This window comes from Neopsephotus bourkii, unplaced genomic scaffold (genome assembly GCF_033783945.1).
Source record: "Neopsephotus bourkii isolate Nb327-2 ecotype Australia unplaced genomic scaffold, CSIRO-AGI_Nbou_v1 NB_887, whole genome shotgun sequence".
In the NCBI taxonomy this organism is placed as follows: Eukaryota; Metazoa; Chordata; class Aves; order Psittaciformes; family Psittacidae; genus Neopsephotus; species Neopsephotus bourkii.
In genome coordinates, this window is record NW_026901381.1 from 3,678,461 (window position 1) to 3,705,085 (window position 26,625).

Consider the following 26,625-nt stretch of genomic DNA (forward strand, 5'->3'; position numbering starts at 1 on the left):
GCGCGCGGCGGCGGCGGGCCGGCGGTGAGGTGATGTGGCGGCGCGCGGAGCGGCGGGGTTGTGCGGGGCTGCCCTCAGCCTGCCCGTGAGCCCCGCTGTGGGGTGCGGGGCGAGAGGCGGCTGCGCAGGGCCCCGCTTCTAGGGGCAGCCGGTGGCGGCTCCAGCCCCGGCGGTGGCGGTAGCCGTGAGGTGTGAGGCGTCTCTGTGCGGACGCGCTCGCCTGTGAGAGGCCCCGGGCCTGCCGCCTCCCAGGTAAAGGGACCCCGCTCCATGGCCGCGGTGCCAGGCGCGGTGCGTGGCCTCGGTCAGGGTATTGCGCGTGTAGGGAGGGCCGGGCCAGCTGGAAGGAAAGCTGCGTTCCGGTACCGGCAGTGTTCTCTGGGGCTCATTTACCGCCCGAGAGCCGCTCGGTCACCAGAATGGGGTGTGGATGGGCAGCTCCCTGGCTGGCAGGTGGGGCCTCGTACCCCCACCCTGGTACGGGCCTAGGGGCCGGCCCAGCTGAGTCCTGACCCCGTGGCACAGAGGTACCAGCTTGTACTGTGCAGGCCCCAGTTCCTGCCTGAGCCTGTGAGCGGGACAAGGAGTGTGGGGCAGGGCCGAGCCTTTCAGTAGCCACCACCGTTTGTGTTGGACCAAACCACACAACTGTGGGGACACACCTGTTCCCTGCCTGTGTGCAAACAGGTATTCGCAGTGAGAAGCAGCATGCAAGGAACCTCACATCAGTACCTGGTCTGCATTGTTCCAGCCATGGGAAATTAAACATTTAGCTGCCTCCCTAACGCTAATGGTTAATGTTTTATTCCTTCAGTGTTCCTCTTTTGGTAGTATCCCCAGAACAGGGCTTTGGAATGTGGATCTGCTTAGGTAAAGCCTAGCTGTCAGACTCCTTATGCATAAGGACAAGTTTTCATAGGGGCTGCTTACCTCTGCTGGAGGGTAATGAAGTTGGTAAGGAGGTAATCCTCAGGCTCTTTAAGCACCCACCCCTTGTCAGGACATAGCAGATAAGCCAGGCTTGAGACCTTTGCTGCAGAGTATGCCCTCTTCTGTCTCTCTGGGCTCTGGTTTGATTTTGCAAAGGAGGGCCTGACTTCTCCCCCAGTTTTGCTGTGCAGCAAGAGCAGGGTAGGCCCCACACTGCTGCCTATGCAGGTGCTCCGTGCAGCGTGGTCCAGGGCTGCTGCAGGGGATGAGTGCCAGCATCTGCCCAGGTGGGAGCTGACCCAGCCTCCCAGATCTCTCTGCAGCATGAGTCCTACAGGGCAGCACCCTGGCTGTTTAGCTGTTTGTGTGGTGGTTTTTTGGAGGAAGGGCGATTGTGGCTTTTCTGAGAGGGTGACAAAAAGCAGCCATCAATAGAGATATGGGAATGGATGCTCAGGGAAACCCACAGTGGCCCCAGGGACTGTGAGTCAGAAGGGAGGGAGGCCCTCATTTCTGATGGATCGCAGCAGGAAAGCAGTTTTGTTGGTCTCACACAGTTCCAAGTGTGATATGCAGCAGCTGTTCTGTAAAGCTTCATCTCCTTTGTCTCCTGCAGTCATCTTTTTGTTTTCCTTCTGTCTGGCTCTGTGTGTTCTATTCTTTAAGAGACTGACTTCTTTCTGGCAGGGTTTGCCTTTACTGGCCTTTGTATCATTCAGGTGTTTCCCTTCCCTCTAGTTGTACCTTGTAAGTTTTTCTTTCTTCTCTGCCCTTAGCAGCTCAGCCGTGGCGTTGCACATACTGGCCTCCCTGTAGCTCTGGCCTGTGGAGATGGGCAGCTCTGCAGAGAACTGGATTGCAGCAGCAGAGCTGGTTAGCTGTTACCTGAGTCTTCTGTTGGGGTAATCCTTTGTTCTTCTTAGGGTATAATGGTTTTTTACCTGTGGGCTGGGATTACAGCAAGCAGTCTGCATTTTGTCAGAGGGGAAGAAGAGATTTGCTAGCCCAAGGGATTCAAGCTGTTCTCTTGTCTCATTTCCTAGACCAGAAGTGCTGCAAACCAATGCCATTTTTGTGCTGCTGTGAAGAGATCCACTGACTCTGCTCAGCTGGTGCTTAGCCACAGTGGCTTGTGGTAGCCCTAAGTGTCCTGTGAGCCTCAGCACTGACTGGATCAGCTGGTAGCAGGACCCGATTTTGGAACAATGAGATGCCTCATGCACACACCGCTTAGGAGGTTGTCATGCCTCTTACCTCGGTGCATGCCAGGGAGGTGGAGTCAAATCCTCAGTCCGAAGTGGTCCTCTCTGAGGCTGAGCTGCAGCACAAGGCCTGGAGTCGTGACTGCCGCCGATGTGGTCAACTACTGGCAGAAGGTGTTTGAGGCAAATGGGATCCCTGAAGCACGAGAATCCAGTGAATATATCGTGTCATTTGTCCTAGGAGCAAAAACAGTTAAGTAATAGGAAAAGTATATGGTCTCTGTGTGCCTCTCACTTCATTGTTTTGGTTGAATCCCTTGCCTTTCTTTTTATCTCTTACAGGAAGTAGAACAACTTTTCCTTCCTTAGGGTGCACAGAGGGTGAGGCATAGTTTATTTATGCCAGTAGAACACTTGGGTTCTCTTGAATACCCTCTTTTGCAGAGATGGAATGTAACCCATGGCATACACACCCACACTGTACCCTGACTTGCTTGGTGGAATGTTCCTTAATTTTACTTACTCTTCTGAGGCACAAAACTAGCTTAAGAACAGTAGTACAGGTTTGGTTTAAAACATGCAGATAGGTTTGCCTAATCATTTGTTGTTTCTAACAGCCCCTGGCATATGTGTTTGTCAGGATACTGGGTCTCCCTCAAGGATGCTTTTGGGGTGGTGCAGAGGATGCCCTAGTGGCACAAGTGGGCAGGTTTTAATGTGACCTTGTCTTCAGTTTCAGAGCTTGAGTTCCAAAAGCCTTCGCACTCCGCTTACAGCAGCACAGCAGGAGCAAATCCAGCAGCTGAGCAACAAGCGACTAGAAAGGTAAGAGCATCCTCTTACAGTCATTCCTTTGGAGGGTTTTCCTTCAGCCTTAATAAACCAGAAGCATGGCAGCAGGGAGAAGACAGAAGACCATTAGCAGCTGACATGTCAAGTAACAGTGCTGTGTTTATCTCAGGGTGACTCAAGTGATGGGCATTTGCTGTTGTCAGGTAGCAAATTACCTGTCTGTCCTGTCTGGAAGCAAAGAGGGTTTAAGGGATGTTGCAGAGGAGCAGGGAACTGGCAATACTGACTCTGAGTTGGGTGCATTTTCATTAAGCCCTTCTGCGCTTACAGAATTGAGCCCTGGCCCCTCCTGTCTTCAGCTGCCAGTCCTATACTGGTCTGTGTGGTTGCTGTGCTTTCCTTTCTAGGCTTTGAAGAGGGATTTCCTTGGTGTTCAGAGGTTGCTGTAGCTTTGGGCTCCATTTTCTTGCTCTGTGAAGGAAAGCTTCTCTTAATACAAAAATTAAATGAGTTTGCTGTGAAAGAGCTACCTGGAATCAGGCTTGCAGATTGCTGTGTCTTAAGTGCTATTAAGATTGCAAAAAATATCTGCTGTTCTATATGGAGAACTGAGGTATGGTGCCTGACAGCAGTTAAAAACTTGAGAGCCTTAGGGGTGTCTAGGTGCTCACTCTCAGAAGGGTGACGTGTTAGTAATGAGGTAAGCATGGTATTGGGAGATTTTCTTGCTTAACAAGATGTAGTCCGGAAGTGTTCACACTTGCTTTTGCTTGCCACAGAATGCCCGTGCAGTATGTACTTGGTGAGTGGGACTTTGGGGACCTGACTCTGAAGATGAGACCCCCAGTATTTATTCCTCGGCCTGAAACAGAGGTATGAACATGGGGAACATGGTGGGGGTGGGCTGGAATCTCTGAATGACATACAGTACAATCACAGCATTGCTGTGAAGGCATCCTGTATATCATGAGGTTGTAGTGATGAGGTCAGATCACTTCTTTTAGAATAGAGGGGAATTCTTAGCTTGTGGTCTGGAACTGATGGACTATGCCTCCTGGCTCAGAACAAGAGATACTGCAAGCTAATATGTCACTTAGTTGCACGGAGAGCCTTCTCCATTGATGGCTTTCTTTGCATGACTTGGCTTTCTTGCCTTCTTTCTGCTATGATAATGACTCCTGGAAGTTCAAAACCTGTGCTGCTATATCCTCAGTGGCCTAGTACTTTGGTACAAGGGTAAGAATCTCAAAGTGTCCAAAGGTTGTTAACAAAATCCTGCAGTAGTGAAAAGCTGCTACTGGAAAATGGTAACGGACTCCAGAGGACTTGTTTGTCCATGTGGAGACTAAAACAGTGCAAGCTGGTAGGACATGGCAGCTATCACCTGTCTGATGGCTCCACTCATTCAGACAGAATGTCCCCTACTGACAGTGTCAGAAGAGATGTCAAGGACTGAGTGGGCTTTGAGATGGGAAGACTGCATTTGCTTTTTCTGGGGATGAGATAGGATTGGGAATGTGTGGAGAAAGCTGTGGCTCACTGGAGAGGATGGAGTCTGCAGAGTCCTTCATCTAACACCTCTTATTACACAAAAGTCAAAAGGCAAAGACAGCGTGTGCTTCCGTTATGCCCTCTGAAGAAGAGGGTGCTACTAAAATCCATTAGAGAGTTCTGGACAATTTAGTGGGAATCAACACTTAGACATGCTCTCATCTCAGCCTGTACAAGAATATTCAGAAGCAGAGCCTTGGTTCAGTCTGGGGTGTCAGCAGCACCTCACTGAGAGCTGGCAGGGCCCTAGGTCATAGTGGTTACGCTGGTGTCCAGAGAAGGTGTGAACTCTCTGTTGTGTCTGGCTGTGATCACTCCATGTTGATTAAGTTTGGAGATAAGGCCCTAAGGAATAGTTTTGCCAGTTGGAGCCCGGCCATGGTTAGCTTTGTTACTGCCAACAGTATTTCTGCTTGGGGGGATTCAAGAGAGTATTTCCAGCCTCTAACTCCCCATTAATTCATGGATACAACACGAGCATTGAAACGAGGGAGAACTTGTGTGCTCTGCAAGTCAGAATATCTGTTGGCAAGGCTTCCTCTGGTGCTGTGCTCTCATTCTCTCCATGCAGTGCTGGGCTTCAAACAAAGGCATGTGGAGTGGAAGCTGGGGTGGCTAATGCTTGAGAATGTTGTTAACTGTGCCCATAAGCATGATTTTGGTAAAAGCATCTTCACTGGCCCATGCTGAAATGCAGTGCAGTGTAACATGCTGTGTTTGAAACAACGTAACATAACCTGGTGCAAAAATGTAGCATAAAGGAGTTTAAGCTAAACCTCGTCTCTCTGGGAAAACTTGGTTTGATGTGTCATGGTACTTACTATGAGGGCACATTTTAGCACATTTATTATTGAAGGCTGGGAGTTTATGAGGATGGCCCAGGAATGGAGCTCTGTTGGTTGGTAACTGAAAGTTTTCTTGTGATGTGATGCTGGGGTGGTTGCTTGGACAGGAAGAGCACAGGAACAGCATCCAGCTGTTCAGCAGCACCTGGCAGGACATTGTTTTAGTCATGTGCTGCTTCCAGGGACCGTGTACTGTGTGTAACCTGTAGCACAGAGTGAATTAGTGTCAAGATCCTTTCATTCTGCTAGCAAGGAATGGTTGATCATCTCTGCCTAGAAGCTGTGTGTGGTGTGTTTGGGTTGGGGTTGCCTGTGTTTTGTTCCATCCAAGTAATTTTTCCAGGCTTCACTGGACTTTAAAACTGCAGTGGAAGTAGCTCCTATTAGAAATACTGAAGTTAGTAGCATCTGTTGCTCTCTTCTTATTTAGGATTTGTCTGCAGCATTCTTAAAACCAATAGTGCTGGAACTTTCCCCAAATAATGTCTGTAAATAATCCTTGCTCTTTAGGAAACAGTTCATTATCAACATTGATAGCCCAGGTTCAAGTTGCTTATCTGTGACTGCACACACAAGCCACATGGCTTGGCTTGTCCTTGGCTGAGTAAATGTGACTCCCTAAATTGACTTGTTAGTGCAGATACACAAGCAGCTGCAAAATTTGTTTCCTGCTTTCATGTAGCTTCTGCAAATGCTGCTGCTTGTTGATTCTGAGTCTGAAAAGAAGAGGAGCTGGTTTTACGCTGCACATTTTATTCTGTTTACAACAGAAGGTTTATGACTTGCTCCCAGACGCGTTGGTAATGGCATGAAGTTAAACACAGTATGACATAAACCACCATCATTGTTTCAGTCCTGGGGACAGAGACACACATGCAAAGAGCAGCTCAGTTGTCTGCTTAATTTTGCTCTGTGTGAAATCTGCCCCTTTAGAGTCTATTAAGTTCTCTCTGGTAACTGAGGCCTTTCCCATTTGCTTCCTCTGGGAAAATCATTTCAGCACATGTGGCTTCCATCTTCTGCTCTGTGGGAATCCAGGTGGGGAGGAACAGGCAGCCAAAATGAGGAAACTATCAACTCCTGTTCAAGCTCTGAGTGGGATGACAAATCTGATTGCATTCACTCATAACTTCTTGGGGTGCAAGGCTGGTAGATACTCCTGTGAGCACAGCCATGCTGTGCTGAGGCAGAGTTTTGGTAAGCAGCCCTCAGTCTCACCTTCCCCCAGTTACCCAGCCTGCTGGGAGCGAAGCTTTGGACTCACTGCTGCAAGTGCTCTGTGGGTTTGTGAGGGCTTGTGGAACTCAGTGTCATGCCTGCTTTCCTCATGTGCCCAGCAGAGCCAGGCTTGTGCAGTGGAGAGGTGTTTAGGAGTGTGATCAGCCTCATGAATTATCTTTGTTGTGTGATTTTTATTGTAATGGCAAGGAATCCCTGTCTCAGCATTGCTCAGTCAGTGTATTAATGGGGAAGAAAGTCCTTTTCCCAAGGCAGGGTTTCCTAAACCTCAGGCATCAGCCTTGTGGATCAGAGGGAAAAATAGGACAAAGAGGAAAACTCAGCCAGCCGTGGATACATCATTCCTTTTTTGTCGAGGCAAATAGAGGCTAAATGAAGCCTCATAATGACTTCATTAAGGAAAGGTTTGGGTTGGTCCAGGACTCCTCTGGAGGAAGTAGTTTGAGGTATCACCAGTCTGTTACCCCTAGAGGGCACTACAGGCTTAGGCTCCCGAAGTTCTTGCTCGCTCTATTTCCTGTTAAATATGGTAGGATTTCTGGTGTTCCTGATCCCCTCCTCGCTCAGATGCTGTGTTTTAAAGCAAATGAAGGCTTATTTTATTTTATTGGAAACAAATGGTCAATTTTTTTAATCCCTTGCTGTTACTGTGTGGGTAGAGTCAGGTTCTTGGAGATTGAGGTTTTGGTTTTGCTGGAGGGAAGCTGCTGGGAGGAAAGCTCCAGTTCTGCTTGGGAGGATTGTCACAGAGTCCCCTGGTTACAACTCCTTGAGCTGTTGTCATCTCAACACCTATGTAATTTTTCTGTCTTGGCTTTGTCGTGGTGGCTGTGCCATGTGAACAATGTGCTGTCCTGGGAGGGGGGACAATGTGCCATGTGAACAGTGTGATGTCCTGGGAGGGGGGGACACTGTGAGGGTGAATGTATAGCCTGGGAGACATCTTAAGGAAAAGAAATTGCAAGCCTGTGTCACTCTGAACAGTTTTAGCAGTCATGCAGAACAGATCATGGCTGCAAACTTCTGCGAGAGCATAAGACTTGGTGTGTCAGGGATCTAATTCAGTCTAGTTCAATGTGCTGGGTGTGACTGGGGCTTGTAGCGGGTGGAGCAAGGGAAAAAATAGGCATGGAAGGACCCCCCCCTGCCCCCCCCCCGCCATATTTTGACAGTCAGTAGTTAAGGGCTTGGTTTTAGCCAAAGCTGGATTTAGGTCTGTTGTGCTTCATAATTACTAATGCATCTGTCCTCCATTCATTTGTTTAATCCTCTTTTATGTCATCTGTGTCTGATGATGCCTCCACAACACCATCTGACAGTGAAGCTTTCTAATTTCGTGTTGTAAGTGGGAAGAGTATTTTCTTTGTTTCTGGTGCTGCCTGCTCACTGAAGAGGAAAGCCCCTACTGCATAACGCATAAACTGTTGATGTTCTCTATAGCATTTGTAACTTATAGTCCTGTTGCTGTCTAATTAATTCTTTTTCCACTTATGATTTTCAAGCTTTTATCTTCTTTCCCAAGATAGATTGTTTCTTTCTCATGATAAGAATGCTCAATAAACCATTGCTGTGCACTTGCATCTGTCAGCTGAAGGGCAGTCATTGTGCTGGGGTGTTCTAGGAAAGCACTTTAGTCAAAGATTTGCTCAGAGAAAGCTTTCATGAAGTTTAACCTTACTTCTAGCTAAACATAATCGTTAACCTTTCAGGGAGGTCAAGCACTCAGAGAAGGGAGGCTTTTGGCTTCCTGACATGTATATTCAAATCTACAGAGTGCAAGGTGGGGGCCTTTTTCCAGTGCTTTATGTCAAAAAAGTATACATACTTCCTGTTTTAATTGGTGCTGAAAGGAAGGGTTTGATGCAGAATGGGCTTTCATTTCCCTAATTTCACGGCCACAGATGGTTACTTTCTGGAAGGGGCAGAAGGTCACAGTGTCCAGTGAGTACAGCCATTGATCCAGAGACAGGAGATGGGCCTCTCTTTCATGATTTTGCCTCTGACCAGTTGTGTCCTCAGGAGGAGCTGCTTCTTTCTGAGCCACTGGCTTTGCAAAATGAAAAGGGTAGTGGTGCCCTATCTTGTATGAAGCATAAGGTCCTTTCTCAAAATCTATATAAACTCCTATAAAGTACATTGAATACAAATGCAATAGGGCATTATTTAATAGGTCAGAAATGAACTGCTACTTGCAAAATGTAGCTGCGACCAAACGCGCTGAAGTTGGAGCGTTGCTGTTGTGGCCTCGCATGAATCAGGTTTTGCCTGTGTGAGAGGCAATACTGTATCAGGATGTTGGGGGGAAATATTTTCTGAATGTGGGCTGGGGCTCAGAGGCCAGGGAATGGGAATGACAAAGGGAGCCTCTTGTTGCTGCAGAGCAGTTGGAATTGCCCTTTGAGCTAGGCATAAGTGTTTAATAGGATTCTATATGCAGAGACAAATAATGCAGCCTGTGCCTTGTGGCTGAGGGGCTTCTCAGAAGCCAGAAAAGCAGCTCTGCTCAGTGCCAGAAGTGCTCAGAGGAAGATTTGGGGTTTAACGGATATTGGCTGACCACAAGCAACTGTTTTCAATGGGCTGCTCAGCAGGCTAATGTGATCCTGGTGTGTGTTAACAGGCGGTTGCCAAGTACAAGTAGCAGGATTAAACAATCTGTATACTGCAGTAGTGGAATAGCCACAAAAATATTATGTCCAGTTAAGTTGCCACTGGCTGGTTGAGAAAGAAATGGAAAACTAGGTTTGGAGAAGAAGCAGGAGGTGGGTTAACAGCTGGAACAGTCTGTCTTCTTGTGAAAGACTGTTTAGCTCATCGAAGACAATCTTAGGGGTTAATTGCAGAAAATTGATAACAGAAGTCTCTTTGGTTTCATAGACAAGTGTAGAACAAGCGCTGTAAATGCAGGCCAGAAGAAAAGGTGCACATCTGTAACAGAAAGGGTTATTAATTACTGCAGGAGCTTAGCAGGATTCTGCTGCTGGCCACTTTCAAATGAGGACAGGATGTTTCCCCAGGACAGATTTCTACTTGTTCAAAAGGAAATGAAGGAAGTAACAGGGTTATTCCTGGCTAACTAACCAAGACGAACCATGGCAGTACTTTCTCCTGGCTGCCTATGTGAGGAAAAAAAGGCTGTGCTAGTGCAGAGGATTACTTCAAAGTTGGTGATTTCCACGGCAGATTCAAAACCATAAATTTAAAGCAAAAATCCGTGCTGAAAGCAGGGAAAGCAACCGCTGATTTAAGCCATGCACAAACCTGTTCTCCAGGTTAACTTATATAGACTTTCCTAATGTGATTTCACAGATCTCTGTGGTGTTAATCCATTTTATTTTTTTTTTTTTGGCCCTTAAAGAGCTCTGGGAAGCCTTTAGCTTTTTAATCTCCCTTTTCTGATTGAACGAGTGTCTGTATTTCTGTGAGTTTCAGCTGAGTAGCTTAACTCATCAGCACTGAGAGCAGGATTTAGGACTAGGAACTGGGGAAGAACAAGCTATAGAATGGCTGTAATGGGAAGGATGGGCCCCAAGCAGATTCCCACATGAACAGGGGGGTAAAAATACATTTCCTACTCCGGCTTCTTTCAGACATCCACATAAGTAATGGAATTTGGGAGCTAGGGATTAGTGAGCTGGAGCAGTGCATCTGTCCAGACACTGTATCTGGCAGTGACCAGTACCAGTATCTGCAGAGAAACAAAGTGCCTTGCTTCTGGAGAAATTGCCTAGAGAGAGGTTTGTGCTGGAGACCTGAAGTACAGCCTTTTACACTGCCTTTGTTCCACTCTTCTTGCCCCTCTTGGGCATGGTTTAGATGTGACAACTGTGGTAATTTCTCTTGGGCAGTAGCGTTCAACCCAAACCATTCTATGATGCTATGTATGGGTTGTAAAGGTTGCTACCTTTTGGTACAGTCATTTCTGGGTGCTGTCACAGCTTCTCTCCCAACAGATGACACAGAGCTTGGCACGTGCCCTGACACATCAGGAGCTGCTCCTGTTGTGTGACAGAAGCCAAACTCCTTGCTCAGTACTAGGCTTGCCTTTACCTGTTTGTCTGCCATTGCTTCTGCCTAAAGCCACCTTTTCTTTCAGGGTTAGTGGCTCTTCCTGGAGTTACTTTGGTGATTTGCTTTGTGTGTATAGGGGGAGTTTCATGGGCTTTGTGCAGCACTCTTTTCTACTGTGATGCCAAGCAGAAGAGCCCAGAACAAAACTGCCATAGCCTGCCTGCCCACTAAGTACTGGGCTTGCCTGTGGCTTGGTTTTGGAAGGTACGTGGCGGTGATCTTCTAGGGCCATTGCCATGAAGTTACGCTTCCAGCCTGGCTTCCCAGCGTTTGTCATGTGCTGATTGGCAGCCAAGTGGACAAACAGGAGGGGAGGGGTGATTCAGTTAATATCAGATCAGGCTCTATGGAAAGTCCTGGATTCTGAGAACAGAAGTTTCTGGAAAGCACACAGATAAGTAAAACATTCCCAGGAAGGGTGCGAGAGCAGAGAGGTTACCCTGGTTTTCATGTGTCTTTTGCTTTCCTTGTTCTGTTTGCTAACCTGAGAAGTAGAGCCTCTTGCCACCTGGCTTGTACCCCTGGAACCTTGTCTTCCCTGCTCTCCCCCGAGCATGTAGGGAACAAAGAAAGGGTGCTTCTAGGGAGTGCGGTATGAATTGTGACCTCCACCCTTGCCTTTCCCATTCCTCCCCTCCTCTTGTTTTCCCTAGCCTTGTCCTTTTAACCACAGAAACGTCAGATGGCTCATTCACTGTTACTGGACTGTGGCATGTAATTGCCTCCACTCTGGACTTCTGCACAGCTCTGTAGCCCCAAGAATCTCTGCTGTTTCCTCCCAACCGTTTTGGTGCTGAAAGCTGCCTGACCTTGTTCTCTCTGCTGGTTGGAGCCATGCAGCTGTGGAGCTTGTGGTTTGGGTGCTGGCAGACACTGTCCTCATGCTTTCTTTGTGCAGCTGTGGTTCCAAGAAATACAGTGAACTACAGACCTGGCCGCAGGGAGGGGGGTAATACCAAGAACCTGTCAGAACACGAGTGTGTGCTGGGGGGGAGGTTGGGGACCAGCAGTTGTGGGTGGAAGGGTGAGGCAGAGGCTCATGGGAAGCTGGAGGTGTTTGCAAAGCTCTGTGTTTCGCTCAACAGAGAAGATGGGAGGGGGGAAACCAAATAAATGACAGCATGAACTTAGGACGAATCTGGCAATGAAGCAAGACTTCCTGGAATCACAAGGTGAGAGCAGGCTGTGAGCAGCTTGGCTAAAAGACAAAAGCTTGAGAACCTCTGAGTGCTTGAAATTAAGTAGCATGGGGGGGCAACTCTTTGTTTCCCCTGTATGTGGAACCACAGGTAATAGGTCTCTTCTAGTCTTTGTTAGCTCTTCTTTTGCTGGTCAGGTCTGGATATCCTTCTCCCTCCCAAAGATGTCCTGCATTTTTCCCAGTAGGTTACTAAATTCACTTCTGACAAGGATCTAAATACCTTCTCCCCACTGTGTTTTGTGCTAAGCAACAGAAGGTAGGTCCCTGAAAACCCATCGCTTGATGCCTGCATCACCTCCAGCCCAGTGCAATGCAAAAACCATTCCTGATACTTTGCACTTAGCTTACCTGCCTCATGAATGCACAGGTTTCAGAGGTGGCTGGTGTGCTTGACATCCTCTTGAGTATTCTTTTACACAAAATCCTTAAAATGGGAGAGAAGGGGAGGTTCATTGATTGTCACTGTGCAAGGGGAGTTTGCAACAAGCAGAGAGATTGGGATTCAATCACACTAATAACTCGGCAGAGCTCTGAGCTGGGCCAGTTCTCCAGCCCAGCCTATGGCTCTGACTGCTGTCTGCCTGAAACAGGTGGCAAAAAGGTCCTGGAGCAGGCTGGCATTGCTGGAGTGCCCTGGAAGGGCAATGGGTATCTTGCAAGCTGTGGATGGCTGGGGAGCAGTGTTACCTGTAGGCAACATCTGCTCCCATAAACATCAGTAGCTACTGAGCTCACCTTCCTTGTGAATTCTAGCTCTTCCTCACTGCTGCTTGAACATCTCTGTGCACCCATCTGTTTGGTGAAATGTGCAAAGAGAGGATTTTAGTTCCTCTCTGGTTCTGTCTGCCATTCAGTCCCTCCACTCTTTCCAAAGCTGTCTTTGCTGGGGTGAGTTGCTTCTTGCAGAAACTGGGAGAGAAAAGATCTACAAAATGTTCCATTTCCCCATTCCAACAGAAATACCACACTTATACGCACATATGTGCATGCCAGGTTCCAGGATAGAAGTAGGTCTGCCAGTACCTGTAGCACTGGTTATCAGGATTTCCAGTGTAGGCTGTCTGTTGCTGACAATAATGACACATACTGTAAGCACTAATGTGAATTTGAATATAACAGAGATGAGCATTCCTCCTATCCAGTGGTTAACATGCCGTGGGCACATATGGAACTGGGTCACATTTCTAAGATGCTTTCTAATTTATGATTTTACTTGCTCCTTAGTAAAGTGCTTTGAATTTTTCTTTTTCATATTTACAGATTTTTATGTACCCAATAAAACCAAGAAGACAATTGAAGCACAGCCAAGAACTCTCTGTTTGGATGATCTGGGAATCTGGTTCTGATCTTTGTGACTTCTGCTTTTCAGCAGGAGGTCAGTTGCTCTCACACAACTGTAGATCCGCCAGTTCCTAAGTGGAGTTTGTGGGACCCATTCCTGTAGTCTAAAGTGGTGTCATTGGAAAGGTGTGGATGAGGCTTCTGGAGCACTGTGTTCAGTGCTCTGCTCTGCTGTAGTTCCTCAGGAGTTTTGGATAGTCACTGTTTTACTGTTGCCCCTCTGGAAAATGGGAGTTGTGAGGGTAAAAGTATTAAAAGGTACTGAAGTGCTCAGCCTGTTGCAGGGACAAGGCACCTGAGGTAACTCGTTTTCCTGGCTTTAAAGACTCTAAAGACACAGTGATTTTCAAGTCATTGTTTTATCCAAAGTGGCCTTTTCCTATAGTGAAGCATGTATTGAATCCTGTAAAGGGTGTGAGTGACAGTAAGCCCTTTCGGATAACCTGCCATTTCAGTTTAGAATGTCACATTGTGGAGAATTTCCCTAACACATTCCAAAGGTTAATTACCTTTGATTGCTAAAATGTGTGCTTCTATTTCCCAATGGAAATTTTATAATTTCATCTCTCAACCTTTAGAGCTGGTGATCAAATTGATGGTTAAGCTGGCTTTTAGCAATGATGGCATTATGTTAGCAGTGTGTGTGCTCTGGATCTGCTCCGTCTGAGAAGATGTGCGGTATCCTACACAAAGACCACAGCCTTCAGCCGTCTGCTGTTGTCCCAGTTTCTTTGTGTCTGGGACTGGCATCACTTTTGAGCACCATCTGCCTCTATTGCTCCTCCCCAGCTGGAGCTCGAGTCAGATTCTTGCACAGAGGTAGGGAATGTCTGTCTGCAGGGTGTTTTTTAGTCTTTGTATGAACACTGTAATGCATGGCCAGAAATACTTCCTCTCCCAAGATGAGCTTTGGAAGTGCTTCTGCTGTGTTCTGCTAAATGCTGCAGTTTATCAGTTTCAAGTGGTGACATCTTGGAAATTGTGACTGGATTGCTTGCTAAAAGATGAAGAATACTGAGAAGAATCTGCAGAATACTGTTCTGAATCAGTTTTGGATAACTTAATCATTCATGACTTCTGAAAAGGAAACCTAGTGCAATGGCAGTGAGCTGCCTGCATCTACTCTGGATCATCCTGATTCTTGTGCAGATGTTGAGGAAATTGGGGTTTTGTGTGAAAGCTGTAAGTCAAGGGCTGTGGTATCACAAAACATCTTATTCCAGTGCATTTGGGTGCGGTTTTGCTTCTTGCTTTTAATACATAACTGCAAATTTAATCCAACATCGAATAATCTCTACTAGTAATTTATTTTCCTAATTTGCCAGGTAGAGTAAACCTTGTGGTGTGCTTGCCAACCACATTTATTTAATAACTGAATTTATTTTCAAAATTCTTGAACATTCTGGTTGTAGTGAGATACTGATACCTGAAAAAGGCTGCAGTTTCTTTAGGTTGTCACATTAACTGCTTTTAATTTAGAGCTCTTATGATAAGCAAGTGTATTATGAGAGAACTAGCCTTTGCCCAGTTAGAAGTACATGAAATAGCCCAGGCAATAAGGCAATGGAGTCAGGAAGTAGGATGCAAAGCTTAAGTAATACCAGCATCCCTTTTTTAATATATGTGTGGTAAAAATGGAAATCAGTCAGATTTCAGTAGGAACATTCTAAAAAATACTTTCACTGTGGAATGTATGAAATAGAAGTTCCATTAAAAACTCCAAGCTTGAAGTTATTCATGGTAAACCTTAAGGAAGTTAATCAATGGTGACAGTAGTTGTGCTGCAGGGAAGTTACATTTGGACATTTGTAATCAGCAACTTGTGCTACTGTGTGATCAGCCCTGGAGACAGATGGCTCTGATGAGTTCCTGTAGAGGTTTCCTAGAGATGTTTATAAATGACCAGAAATGGCTGGGGTTTAGAAAAGTGATTCAGGAGCCTTTTTTGAGTGGCTTTTCTTTCGTGGCCTTGGAATCATCAGCACCTGCTTCCCCAAACCAGCTGCAATCTCTGGCTGTCTGCTGCAGGGCAGAAGTGTTCTCATACTGCTTCGTCTGGAGCTGCTTGCTGAAAGGCAAAAGCCATTTTTGCACTGAAGTGGGTAGATAAGGTGTTTGTTTTTCCCTGTTGGTATCTGAGCACTGGTAGTCAAGTCCTCTAATGGTTTCCCACAGTCCTCTTGGGAGCCTGTGAGAACGTTTTCCTCTGTAGTTGTCTAGGAAAGGAATCCCAGAGCAGCAACAAGGAATACATGATTTGGAGGCTTCTAGCAAAACACAGTGCCAGTACCAACATGGTGACCAGGGATGGGCATCGCAGTGTGGCTCCTTACCTGCCTGAGGCTGCCTTAGCTATCACTCACTGAACTTTGCAGTGAAGACACACCTCTGAGAGAGCTCTCTTGGAATAGCACCCTCCAGCCTCTGGGTTCCTTCTCTTGGGCTTTTGGGTATGAGTACAGAGAGCTCATTGCTGAGGAGAGAGCACCAAAAGCTGTGGAAGGCAGAGAGTACAATCTGGAGAAAGCATGAAGTCTGTTGACACTGAGTATGTGGTGAGCAAAGGCATGGGCATCTGTGGCTCTTCCCAGCTCAACATCTGGAGAAGATTTAAGAGAAAACAATGAAAACACTTGAAGGTGCTTCCTGCTGAAGAAGTCCTGAAGGACCCAAAAGGCTGTGGTTGTGAAAGGGAGCCTAAAGCTGGGGAGCCAGTTGCTCCAGAAAGGCTATTGTTGGCAGGGCCAGCCTGCTGGAGAAGCAGCAAGGCCTAACACAGCCCAGTTGAAAATGTCAAAGGCTCAGGAGAGCTGATCAGAAGAAGAATTAATAATGTCACTAGAACAATTACAGGATGTTTACACTTTCAAATAAACCAAATCTTTCATTTACATCTATGCTTACAGGCTCTTTCAGCAGGAGGAATCAACAGGCAGGGGTTCTGTTAAAATGGAAGTTGCCTGGCTTTGCAAGGCCCAGACAATGTTGAAATATGCCATCCCAGGCTGTGAAGTAGTACAGACTTCACTTCTGTTCTCTAAGCACAGGGTATGTGTTTGCATGCAGGGGCACAGCACTTTGATATGTTTAAAAGCAGTTCACATCTTGTGGAAAATCTCAGAAAATACTGACAAAAAAGCTCATGTCTCAGGTGCTCTGCTGCCAGGGATGTTTCATTGAGGCTCATCTATTGTAATGCTTCATTTTCATACCTGTTTGCATCCTCCCTCCCTCCTTACTAGAAATGCAAATTGAGCTGGCATGAAGGATCACCAATAGAAACAAATAACTTCACAAAAACTACAGATTTGCACAAGGCATCTGTTGCACTGCACCCCAGTTAGGGTGATACATCTAAGGAAGGGCTTGCCCTGATGTACAAGCCTGCCCAGTTCTGGCTCCTGAAAGTCTCTGGCTTTACTGAAGAGAAGCTGACCTGCCCGCCAGGACATGTTGCCTTTAAATATTCCTGCTAATGCCAAGAACATGCAAGATTTCTTATAAAAAAATGGAAGCTCGATAATTTTCCTGGTACTGTCTTTCATTTGTTGGCAAAATTAAGCCACTTGTTCCTTATAAATTTCTGGATTTACAGGGGAGAGCCAAGAGCAGACCTCTCCAGCAAAAACCCAGCCACTGTAGGAGGCCTTCTTTCTGTGTTGGTGTGCTATGAAAGCATAAGGATTGTGGGGAGTTGTGAGCACCTACTGAAGCTGCTGATGCAGTCATGGTGTTCATAAGGTTTCTGTCCACTAGATTGCTCCAGTGAATAGTAAGGGAAGTTCATGTTGCAGACAGAGGGAGGCACACGTGTGCTTTCTCTTACAGCTAGTCATTCATTTTCAAACAATAGAACTCTGTATCTGTGATACTTCTGCTGTGTTGGAATTTATATGACATTTGAAGGGGTTTAAAAAGAGGAGATTAATAGGAGAGAGGAGGCAGTGGTGGCAGAGATGTTGTGGATGCAGGAGCATGGATGAAAATCTTTCCCATGCGACTTCATACCAACAAAGTGTGCTAGGAGTCCACAATCTGAAATCCATGCAGAGAGCTGCTCATTTGGATCATTTAGTAATTAATTGCCTTTGCTTTTCATCTGTAGGTTGGATTATTGTTTTGGATGCTGTTAGGAGCTGTACCTTTGCCTCCAGATTACTGAGACAGTGTAGAAATCTTACATTTTGAAGCTTATAAATTCTGGGATTTTGGAGTCAGTAAAATGGTGTTGCAGAAGATAATGTACTCCAGCTGTTTGGTTGTTGTTTTTCCCAACAGTGCTAGAAGATTTCAGTGGATCTGTGGGAAATTGTATCCTGAGGATTTGGTTACTAATCAAAGCACCCTGTAGGGGAGATGGAGCTTAAGTGACTTCTGGCGTGTCAGTTCCATTGCTCCCATCTGCATTTAAAAAATTGGCAACAAAAATATGTTTCACTGAGCTACAGAGTCAAGAAATTCCAACTCCAGTGCTCAGACCACAAAGGTGCGAGTCTTATCAGCTCCCTTAGGGTTTTGTTTGTTTGGTTCTGTTAGGATCTCGTCTCTCTAGTTGTGGAGGAAGAATCTCTGATGTATGAGAAGAATTCAGGCCTCTGCTTCCCAGTTCCTGCCCCTCGTCCTGTGATCCTGGAGATTGGCTGTGGCTCTGGAGCAATTGCTCTGAGTCTGTTGCACAAACTGCCACAGGTAAGCTTTTTTCAGTGCTCACAGTATGATAGATGTCTGTGTTACAGGACAGGCCCACTCCAAGTCTTCATTGAGACTTCACAGACAAACCTCTTCGTTTTGATGGGACTTTGGCAGCTGAGGTCTATGGCAGTCAGGTTTTATATGTTCATGCTAGGTAGAGGAGTGCTGTTTAGGAGCTGTCTGCAGGAGTAGCAGAGACACAGTCAGAATGAAAGCAGCACATGTGCTCATTCTCCAGCTGGCACAGCCCACTATTAATCACCCCAGCCTCTTGCCTTGATTATAGTGGCATGTAGCATGCTTACTAAGATACTGTTGGTAAGCAGAAAGAGAAGTGAATCCAAGGTCTCATCACATGTGGTTAAGGGAAAAATATTCCCCTTTCCTCGGAATTGCAGACCAGCTGGTTTGTTCTCATGAATAGAATTGCTGTGGCCAGCCCCTAGTCATGCAGAAGTGAAAGATTTGGTGTGTAAAAATTAGAGGCTGGTGCCTTTGTTCCTCCTCCCAGTGACCTGATAAGGTTAATAGTTGAGCTTCATGACTTCAAAGTGTAATTACTCTGGTTTCCTGAGCTGTACTTCACACTTTTTCCCTTGCCTGTTAAGTTAAAGAGCTGTGTCAGTCTGTCCCTGTTACTGATAGCAGTCCTTTCTCAGCTGTGCCCAGAGAAATAAGGAGCCTTCACTGATTAGTTAGTGGTAGCCACACAGACAGCTAAGTGGAGCTTACACTCTGTGTGATCTCTTTAATGCTTGAGGCAGAATTTGGCAGTAGGGTACTGAGAAAACAATGGCAACATTTCACTTATGGAGTCAGCTGTGTCCTCACCGTAAGGGTCAGCTTCATGTGTGTGGGTGCTAGTCTCAAACTGTGAAGTTAATCCCTCCAGGAATCATGGCCAGTCACACCATCGTATCCAGATGACAAGTAGCTTCTTCAAGCATGCTTTCTCCATGTAAATACTTACCAACATCTGTGTTTAAAAAGCATTAAGCAAAGCAAAACCAGGTCAGACCTTTGCTTGCACTTAGCCCAAGGTGGAATGGAAGGTCAAACCAATCTCTAACCAGGTAGTACTATATCTTAAATTACACTAGAGGACTCTCCAATACTTGACACACAGTCAGGTGTGTACAGTCAATACATGCAGTGATTGTGGTGCAAGGATTTCAGTGGACTATCTAGACAAAAGGTGTCTGTGTAACAGATGGAAAATACCAGAACCTCTGTCCAAGTGGTTATATTAAAGCTGGAAGGGATTCTGCCTGCCTTAGAGATCTTCCTTTAATCTGTATCTACCCAGACTAGCCAGTGTTGAATCTCACATTGCTAGGAGCTGTGAATGTTAGGTGAGCCTGTGTGACTCCATTGTTGTCAGCTTTGGTTTGGTCAGGAGCCTGTCTGTTTTGGTAGGCTGCTGGAAGCGTTGCAGAGTGCCTTCTGTCACCTTACTGGAAGCAACTCGAGATCCCCTCAGTGCACTGAGATGCGTTCTTCATGAGCTGTTCCTTTTAGGAGCCAGGAATGAACAGCCAGTTGTCAGTTTTTATCCTGCATGTCTCTTTTGGCTGAACATGTCTGTTCAGGAGCCTTGTTGATGGTGGTTTGTTTCCTTCCTGTGCCAGAGCCGGGTGATAGCCATGGATAAAGAGGAGGCTGCTGTGGATCTCACCAGGGAGAACGCACATAGGTACAAACCCACATATTACCCATATTTTGTAAACTATTGTTTGAAAAAGACCAAGAGTCCTCAGTATGGGGACGTGTGGTTCATGTTTATCACCACTGGAAACCAGAGAATGTTTAGTTGGTTGAACTCCTAAAGTGTAAGAATTAAGAAAAAAGCTTGTGTTTACTTGACTGTTTTATTCTTTGACTTGTGCATGTGCTTTGCAAAGGCAGCAGCCTAATAAAGCAATAGTACTTACAGGCTGGCTGTCTTCCATGGGTTTTCAAAGCATTTTGTGGTAACTACTCATCCTTTTCTGTGAACTTGGGAAACTCAAGGCGGCAGGTAGTAGGAATGTATGTCACTTAGGAGGTTAAGGACGAGCATAGTCTGAACCTTTCTTTCTCTGGCTCCCTTCATCATTATTGCTGTGCTTGTTTGTGGCATTGCTTCTCTACATATAAACTGGCACACTCAAATAGCACTTTTACTCTGATGTGCTAGTGTGGTGTCCCTCAGCATCCGCCTTGCACCATCACCTTGGGTTTAGTGAGAATGGTGCTGCTGGAGCCTGTGCTCTGGCTGGATGTTCAGAGCTGCTGTATCAACCATCTTGTGGCTGGAGTCAGGGCAGATCTATAACTATAGGTTGACCTTGTTCTTCCTAGTGGCTCTGCTCCCTCAAGTGGTTCTTAACTATGGTTATTCTGGACTGTCACTAACATAGCACAGCATGCTCTTTGCTTTTAATTTTGTTCCTTGGGCAAAGAGCACATCCTAAACTTCCCTTGTGGTCTGAGAGGAATCCAGCTGCAGTCGGTGGGGTAGGATATACGTGACTCAGATAAGAGATGTGACGTTTAATGAACTGTTCCTAGAATGTGCTGTTCATGAACCCACACAAACATTCCTCCTAATCATTTCTCCTTTTGTTCTTGCATCTGGAATTTTACAGGCTGCAACTCCAGGAGAGGATCCATGTCCTCCACCAAGATGTTTCATACAGTAACTCTTTTCACTGTTATAATCCCCTTTGTCTTTGTCCCTTTTCACTTTGATGGGGGAGGAGGCATGAGAGACAGCCATGGGACCCCTTTGGAATGCAGGCATCAGGAGGGTGTTGGATTTAATGAAGAAACAATTAGTAAGAAGTGAGCCAGTAAAGCTTTTCCCTTCAGAGATTTCCAGGTTTTAACCAGGTTCCTGGTTTTAGTTGTCCAAAGGTTGTGTTTGGGTGCTCTCTACTGTTACTGGGGAGAGGCAAATATAAACAGAGTGTAATTTATTCCTTGCTGACATGGATGCTTTAGGTAAACATGTATGTGCTTGACTCTCTGTTGATGTTAGAGGGTGCACAGATATTTAGCTTAGATTAAATGCCCAGCTAAGAGGCTTGCCTGAGGACAGGTCCCCACTCACGTAATACATGATTCAGGGCTGGTATGTGTCAGTCCAGAGAGTAGCATGAGCACAGTGAGCTGAGCCTTGTCTGCTCAAAGAAGAGCAAGCCATTGGGTGGTTGATACTGCTGAGAGGGCCTGGCTCTTTTGCTTATTAGAGGTCTTTATGCAGCTGTGGTGAGAGGAAAGCATCTTGACAACTAGTCTAAGCTGCCTCTTAGCTCTCTGTGGGCTCTGTCAAGTCCAGTTGTTGCTTAATAACCAGATGGCCACAAAGCTCCAGAGCATCAAGGTCCTGTGATTTGTAACGTGTTCTGCTAAGCAGGGCTGTGGTATGAAAACGGGGTAACTTTGTCTGGCCTTAGCTTTGTATCACTCTTGCATTCCAGGTGGGACGGTGAGCAGGCCAGGCTGTCCCCAAAACAACTAGGATAACATTTTGTTAGAGAAAAGCGGAGCCAAACACACATGGGCATGTGTCTGGAGACAGTTACCTGGCAGGATTTTGGCACTGGGCTTACAGGGGAGATTGCTGTGATTGAGAGCTGGTTGTGATTATTTTCTTCTCTAGGTTCTGCCAAGCAGCTGCTACTCTGGGGCCCTGTAGACTTCATAGTCAGTAACCCCCCCTATGTTTTCCATGAAGACATGGCTTCCTTGGATGCAGAAATCCTCCGGTAATCAGACTAAGTTTTCTGTCTGCTTTCTTACACTACACACAATTGCCCATGAAACATGCAAATGTAGTATACATGTACACAGTGTAGGTGTGTTTCTATAAGCATAATAATGCAGTGTTACTTTGATATTGCTTACAGGTCTGTAACAGTACCAAAGCATTTTAAATACATAGAAAACTGGAAAAAGCACACACTTGGAAATTAGCAGGCTCCTGATCCCAAACGGGTTCAGGACATTTTCCCTGCTTTTCCTAATAATTGGTGTGAGTTTATGAAAGAAAGTACAAGCAGTCTGAGCAGCATTTTGTGATGGAAGAAAGGTTGGCTGGAAATGCTGTGACCCATTCTCATCCCAATGATTGCCTTAAGCAAACAAACCCACACAAACATGAATAAGCTCTTTTGGGGTGTGGAACAGCTTTGTGTGTGCTGGTTCTTCCTCAGAATTGATCGTCATGCATGTCAGGACAAAGGCCTGCACCCGCCTCTCTACAAGATGTGCACCGCAGCGGATTCTAAAAGCTGAGCTTTCTGCATCCTAATTTGCTCTGCTAGGTTAGAGGGCAGCCCAGCCTGGTTGTTGGCATGGTTGAAATCAAGCAAGTGATCCCTTTCTGTACAACCCACTCTTTCCCTGTCCAGCTTGCCCAGAGGGAACAGATCCACAGGTTGGAACTGTGTGACCCTGCCTGCAGGTGGCTTGTAGTTTTCAGGACGAGTTCAGGGGGTGTTTTCAGCTTGTGCTCAACATGAAGTTTCTCAGCTTAGTGGCAGCTGCCTTCTTAATCTCTGTATTTTATATCAAAACTGTGAGTGCTGTCACCTGCTGTAGGAGTGCTGGAGCTCAGGTGTGTTTGGTGCACCTGTGTTTGGGGCAGCACATCCTTAGGGGTGTGCCTCATGCCACATGAATTGCTCTTAATGTCTTCTTATTCCCACACCCAGCTATGAGGACCTTGATGCACTGGATGGGGGAGATGATGGAATGAGAGTCATCAAAACAATTTTGGCTTTGGCTCCTTCCCTTCTGAAGGATTCTGGGTAAGCACTGTTCTCTGTTGAAATTTCATGTCTTTTGTCCATTCAATTCTACAACTTCTGTGCTCTTTTCATACAGGAAGGAACAGGAAAAAGGGTTGCAGAAATGTCCCTCCCTGCCCCATTTAAGAATACCAATTTTAAAAATGTCATATATATAAGCAAAATTAGCTTGAATTTGGTTAATAAAGGGAGCCTTCCATGACCAGTGGTGGTGTTTCATAGTCATTAGTGAAGTGGGAATCTTTAAAGGTCAAAGCAGCAATAAAAAGAACATGAAAGAGAGCAGCAGGGAAAGAGGGGGTGCAAAACAACATAAGCTTTCTAAGCTGAATAACTGGTTGAAATAGAAGTAGTATAGAACTCTGTGAGAATGGATGTAGATCTCTGCTTCCCTCCCACCCTTTAATTAGGGGAAACTTGTTAATTGTGCCAGGATACAATGCTGGATATCCAGGAGAAAGATCAGCCAGACAGAGTTTCTTAAATGTTAAGTTTCTCCAGGGCTAATAGTCAAGACTGATTGTTCCTGTTCTCTTTCATGTGGGATCCATTTTGTGCTTAAAGATCACCATGTTGATACTGAAAAGTCTGTTGTGCCAGGGCATTCACATACCCTGCTGAAAGATTCCTGACATTTTACCAGCATAAGAGAGGTCATTGAGAATCTGCTGTTTTGAGAAGAGGATCAGAAATACTGAGAGGCATAATGCATGCAAAAGAATTAATTCCTGCTCTGCATGCCCATGAGAACAGAAGATGCTCCTCAGAACTTCCCAGCAACTGAGATTGGTCTCATGGGGTGGGGTTTTTCCCCTTCCCTTTTTACTTGTTTTATGAGATGGAGCCCCTGTTGAAGAGTGGAAGTTTTTTAAGGTCAGGAATGAGATCCACACCCAGCTTGTAGTTAGTTTGGTGAATTTATAGGGAGTGTTCGGTTGGGACTTCTTAGGAATTCTCAAGAGAGAGTATGGTTGGGGCCTGGCCTCTCTTTGCCTGTTAAGCTTGTATTTTGCTGCACTGTCACAGGCTGTAACCAGTTCCGTCATCTCCACGTGCCTGTAAGCTAGGGTGGTTCTGCCTCATCATGAGAGTGGAGATTCAGAAATGCGCCAGTGTCATAAAGTCCAGCTGGAGCAGAGATGGAAATAGCCCTGCAGTGTCCAGGGCTAGTCCTGGTGCACTAACTGAGCTTGTCTGATTAGTTCCCTTCTCCCTGCTGCATTCTCCTTTGTACACTTCTTTGTGTAGGGCTGAATGCTGGTGCTGTTTTTGTAACTGATTTATGGAGACATTTACTGTGGGAAAATGCATGTACTAACTTACACTTCATGACTTGCTACTGGGACATAATGTCACCCTGCTTATAACATAATGAAACTTCATGCTGCCAGTCTGGTGCTCAGTGTTGATGCATTTGTATCTTAAAACCTCGTTTTGGCCTTAAATCTTTGGGGGCTTCAGAAAGACAGAGCTGGTGGTATCTCTGCATGGGGTCCTTACATCTCCATACAAGGGTTTAACTGCTCACACACAGGAGCACCATGAGAATTCCCCCCAGTCTGCGTCTTACATGGATAGCTATGATCTGATTTAGGATTAGTGGATTGCAGTGTGTTTGCTGACCCTCTCCTTTCTTGCACTGGTAGGAGTCATCCAGAAAAACAGACCTTAATTTTTACCAGTTTAGCAACCTAAGTGTGTGCATCTCCCCATTTTCTACTCCCAAATTTGTCCTTTCAGGAGTGTATTTCTGGAAGTCGATCCCAGACACCCAAATATGGTGAAGGACTGGCTACAGGCACACCCCGATTTACTACTTGTCCTCTGTGCCATTCACAAGGACTTCTGTGGCAAGTAAGTCTGTTTTACCTTCAGATTTTTGCTTCGGGTATAGGACTGTCCCCTTTGTACATTATGTCCCCATACCCTGATGTATTGAATGAACTCAGCCAGAGAAAGTCCACAGTTAAAGCCAATCTTGAACAAAACAGGGGTCCCTTCAAGTATCTCAACTTTCTCATATCCTGAGGTAACCTGGCAGGTGTTTCTGAGTCAGAAATTCTGATGCAGGTAAGCATTTCTGACGGGGTGACTAGCTCTGGTGCTGTTATCACTGCTGCTTTTACAGGATGGAGGTAGGGTCATGTTCTCCCTACTAAGACAGCTCTGGTATTCTTTTTTCCACAGGCCTAGGTTTCTGCACATCCAAAAACAAAGCAGTTGACAACTGTACCAGAAATAACTTCCTGCAGCGTGCTTTTTGCTGAAGAGATTGGTGGAAACTCTGCATGGCAAAACAAAACTCCACTTCATGCAACACTGGACAGTTTCAAGATTCAGCTGGAGAGGGGGCTGGGACATCTAGTCTAGGCTATGCTTTACCAAGAAAGGTTGAAGCAAATGACCCTTGAGGTCCCTTTCAACTTGGTACTCTCTGATAATGCATTGACTTCTCCATGCAGCGTCAGACGTGATACAGAATTCATCCAGAGATGCCAGAAGTTCAACAGAGCATGTAGAAGTGTTTCACCTTCCTCGGGGAACTACGTGAAACTTTTTAGTTTGCTCTCTAAGGTGACTCATTAATCTCACTATCCAGTGGAAGAGTTCAGAGCTCCAGATAAGAACACAACTTCTCAACATGTCAGATCACCCATTTCACTTGAAAAGAACTTCACTTTTTTATCGTGGTTTCTTTTTTGCCTGGAAATAAGTTTATGTAGCAGGTGACCAGAATTGGATGATAGGTCCAAACTGCCTTGTATTGGTACATGGATTTGCAGTTGTAACAGGACCTGAGTAACCTGTACATTTCAAACTCAGTTCTATTCCAGGATCCTTATGCTCCAGAGCAGATCTGCAACAGCAAAGCAGCTTTTGTTTGCAGTCCTGCTGAGTGACATGCCATTGAAGGATCAGTGCACATGTTACACCACGTGAAGCTACAGCACCTGACACTTGATGGATGCTGCCAGAAACCATCTAAACACTGTAATAAAGATAGTGCTTCAGATCAGTGTCCTTACAAGAATTGCATTGCAGTTACATTTTCAAACGTGCTGGCAGACCTCAATAAACATCTGGCACCTGCACATTGCTTCTGATAGTAATAGAGATGCCTAATGTCCGTGTAAGGCCTTTAAGTGCCAGACTTTACAAGGAAGTCCAGAATCACTACTCCAGTTTTGCAGATGGAGAAGTTGAAAAACAGGAGGCGAAATGGCTTGGACAGAATTTGACAAGCCAAGTTTGGAGTAGGACCCAGTCTCTTGACACCAGTGGTAATAGCTGAGATCTGTTTCTTTGGGAAGGATGACTCAAGAGTAGGGCTGCCTGAAACAACAGTAAGAGAAGTCCCTGAAATGGACAGTCCACATTATAAATGATGGCAGCATTAAATTCCAGCTGCTGCTTGTTGCTGCTGTTGCCAGTGTTACAAGTTCCCTTACTGACCACAGCTAGCCAGGGAAGGAAGGAAAGTAAATGGAATGATCTGGTTCACCACTCTGGATGGAAGCAGTTGCTGGGCCAGTGGAGGTGAGCACTGGGTAGGGGTGGAGGTGTCCAGACAGTGCCCTCTGCTGTCTGTGTGCACCAGGGAGGTGCTATCAGGTGCTCTGTCCAGGCTGAACTGCAGTACATAGCCAAAATAGTGGGTAGGAGACGTACCAGCAAGCTGCATCTGTTTAGGAGGCTGCAGCAGATTCAAAGGACTTTACATGAGCACTGACAGATCTGGTCCCTTCCCTGCACTCCGCACTCCTTCATTTGCTCTTTAACTCTTGAACATTGGCCCTGCTTTTCCAGAGACCCAAGCTCTGTCTGATATACTAGTGCTCAGGGCTCTTGACTGCATTCTTTGCCCACCCTGTTCACGGAGTGGCCTTTCACCCATCCTACCACTCACACTGTGTTTATTGTCCCCACCACTCTGTGCACCCCAGTCCCAGTAGTTCCCCACATCCCAC

The 26,625-nt window shown here is 46.0% G+C and overlaps 1 protein-coding gene across 1 annotated transcript; it reads left to right on the plus strand.

The window, feature by feature from the left end:
* The first annotated feature begins 84 nt into the window (after positions 1-84).
* On the plus strand, positions 85-25,749 carry HEMK1 (HemK methyltransferase family member 1). Its single transcript, XM_061357314.1, has 11 exons — positions 85-252; positions 1,974-2,384; positions 2,866-2,957; positions 3,704-3,797; positions 17,709-17,861; positions 19,493-19,557; positions 20,492-20,541; positions 21,508-21,613; positions 22,562-22,657; positions 24,398-24,511; positions 24,845-25,749. Exons 2-11 carry the CDS (start codon positions 2,136-2,138, stop codon positions 24,879-24,881), a joined length of 1,056 nt encoding a protein of 351 aa, XP_061213298.1. The 5' UTR covers positions 85-252; positions 1,974-2,135; the 3' UTR covers positions 24,882-25,749.
* The last annotated feature ends 876 nt before the right edge of the window (positions 25,750-26,625 follow it).

Bases quoted from the DNA above. Each gene is read 5' to 3' on its own strand.
- HEMK1 (XM_061357314.1), top strand. From the start codon at position 2,136: ATGAGATGCCTCATGCACACACCGCTTAGGAGGTTGTCATGCCTCTTA. The intron at 2,385-2,865 runs GTTAAGTAATAG...CCTTGTCTTCAG, and splicing joins TTGTCCTAGGAGCAAAAACA to TTTCAGAGCTTGAGTTCCAA. The intron at 19,558-20,491 runs GTACAAACCCAC...GGAATTTTACAG, and splicing joins ACCAGGGAGAACGCACATAG to GCTGCAACTCCAGGAGAGGA.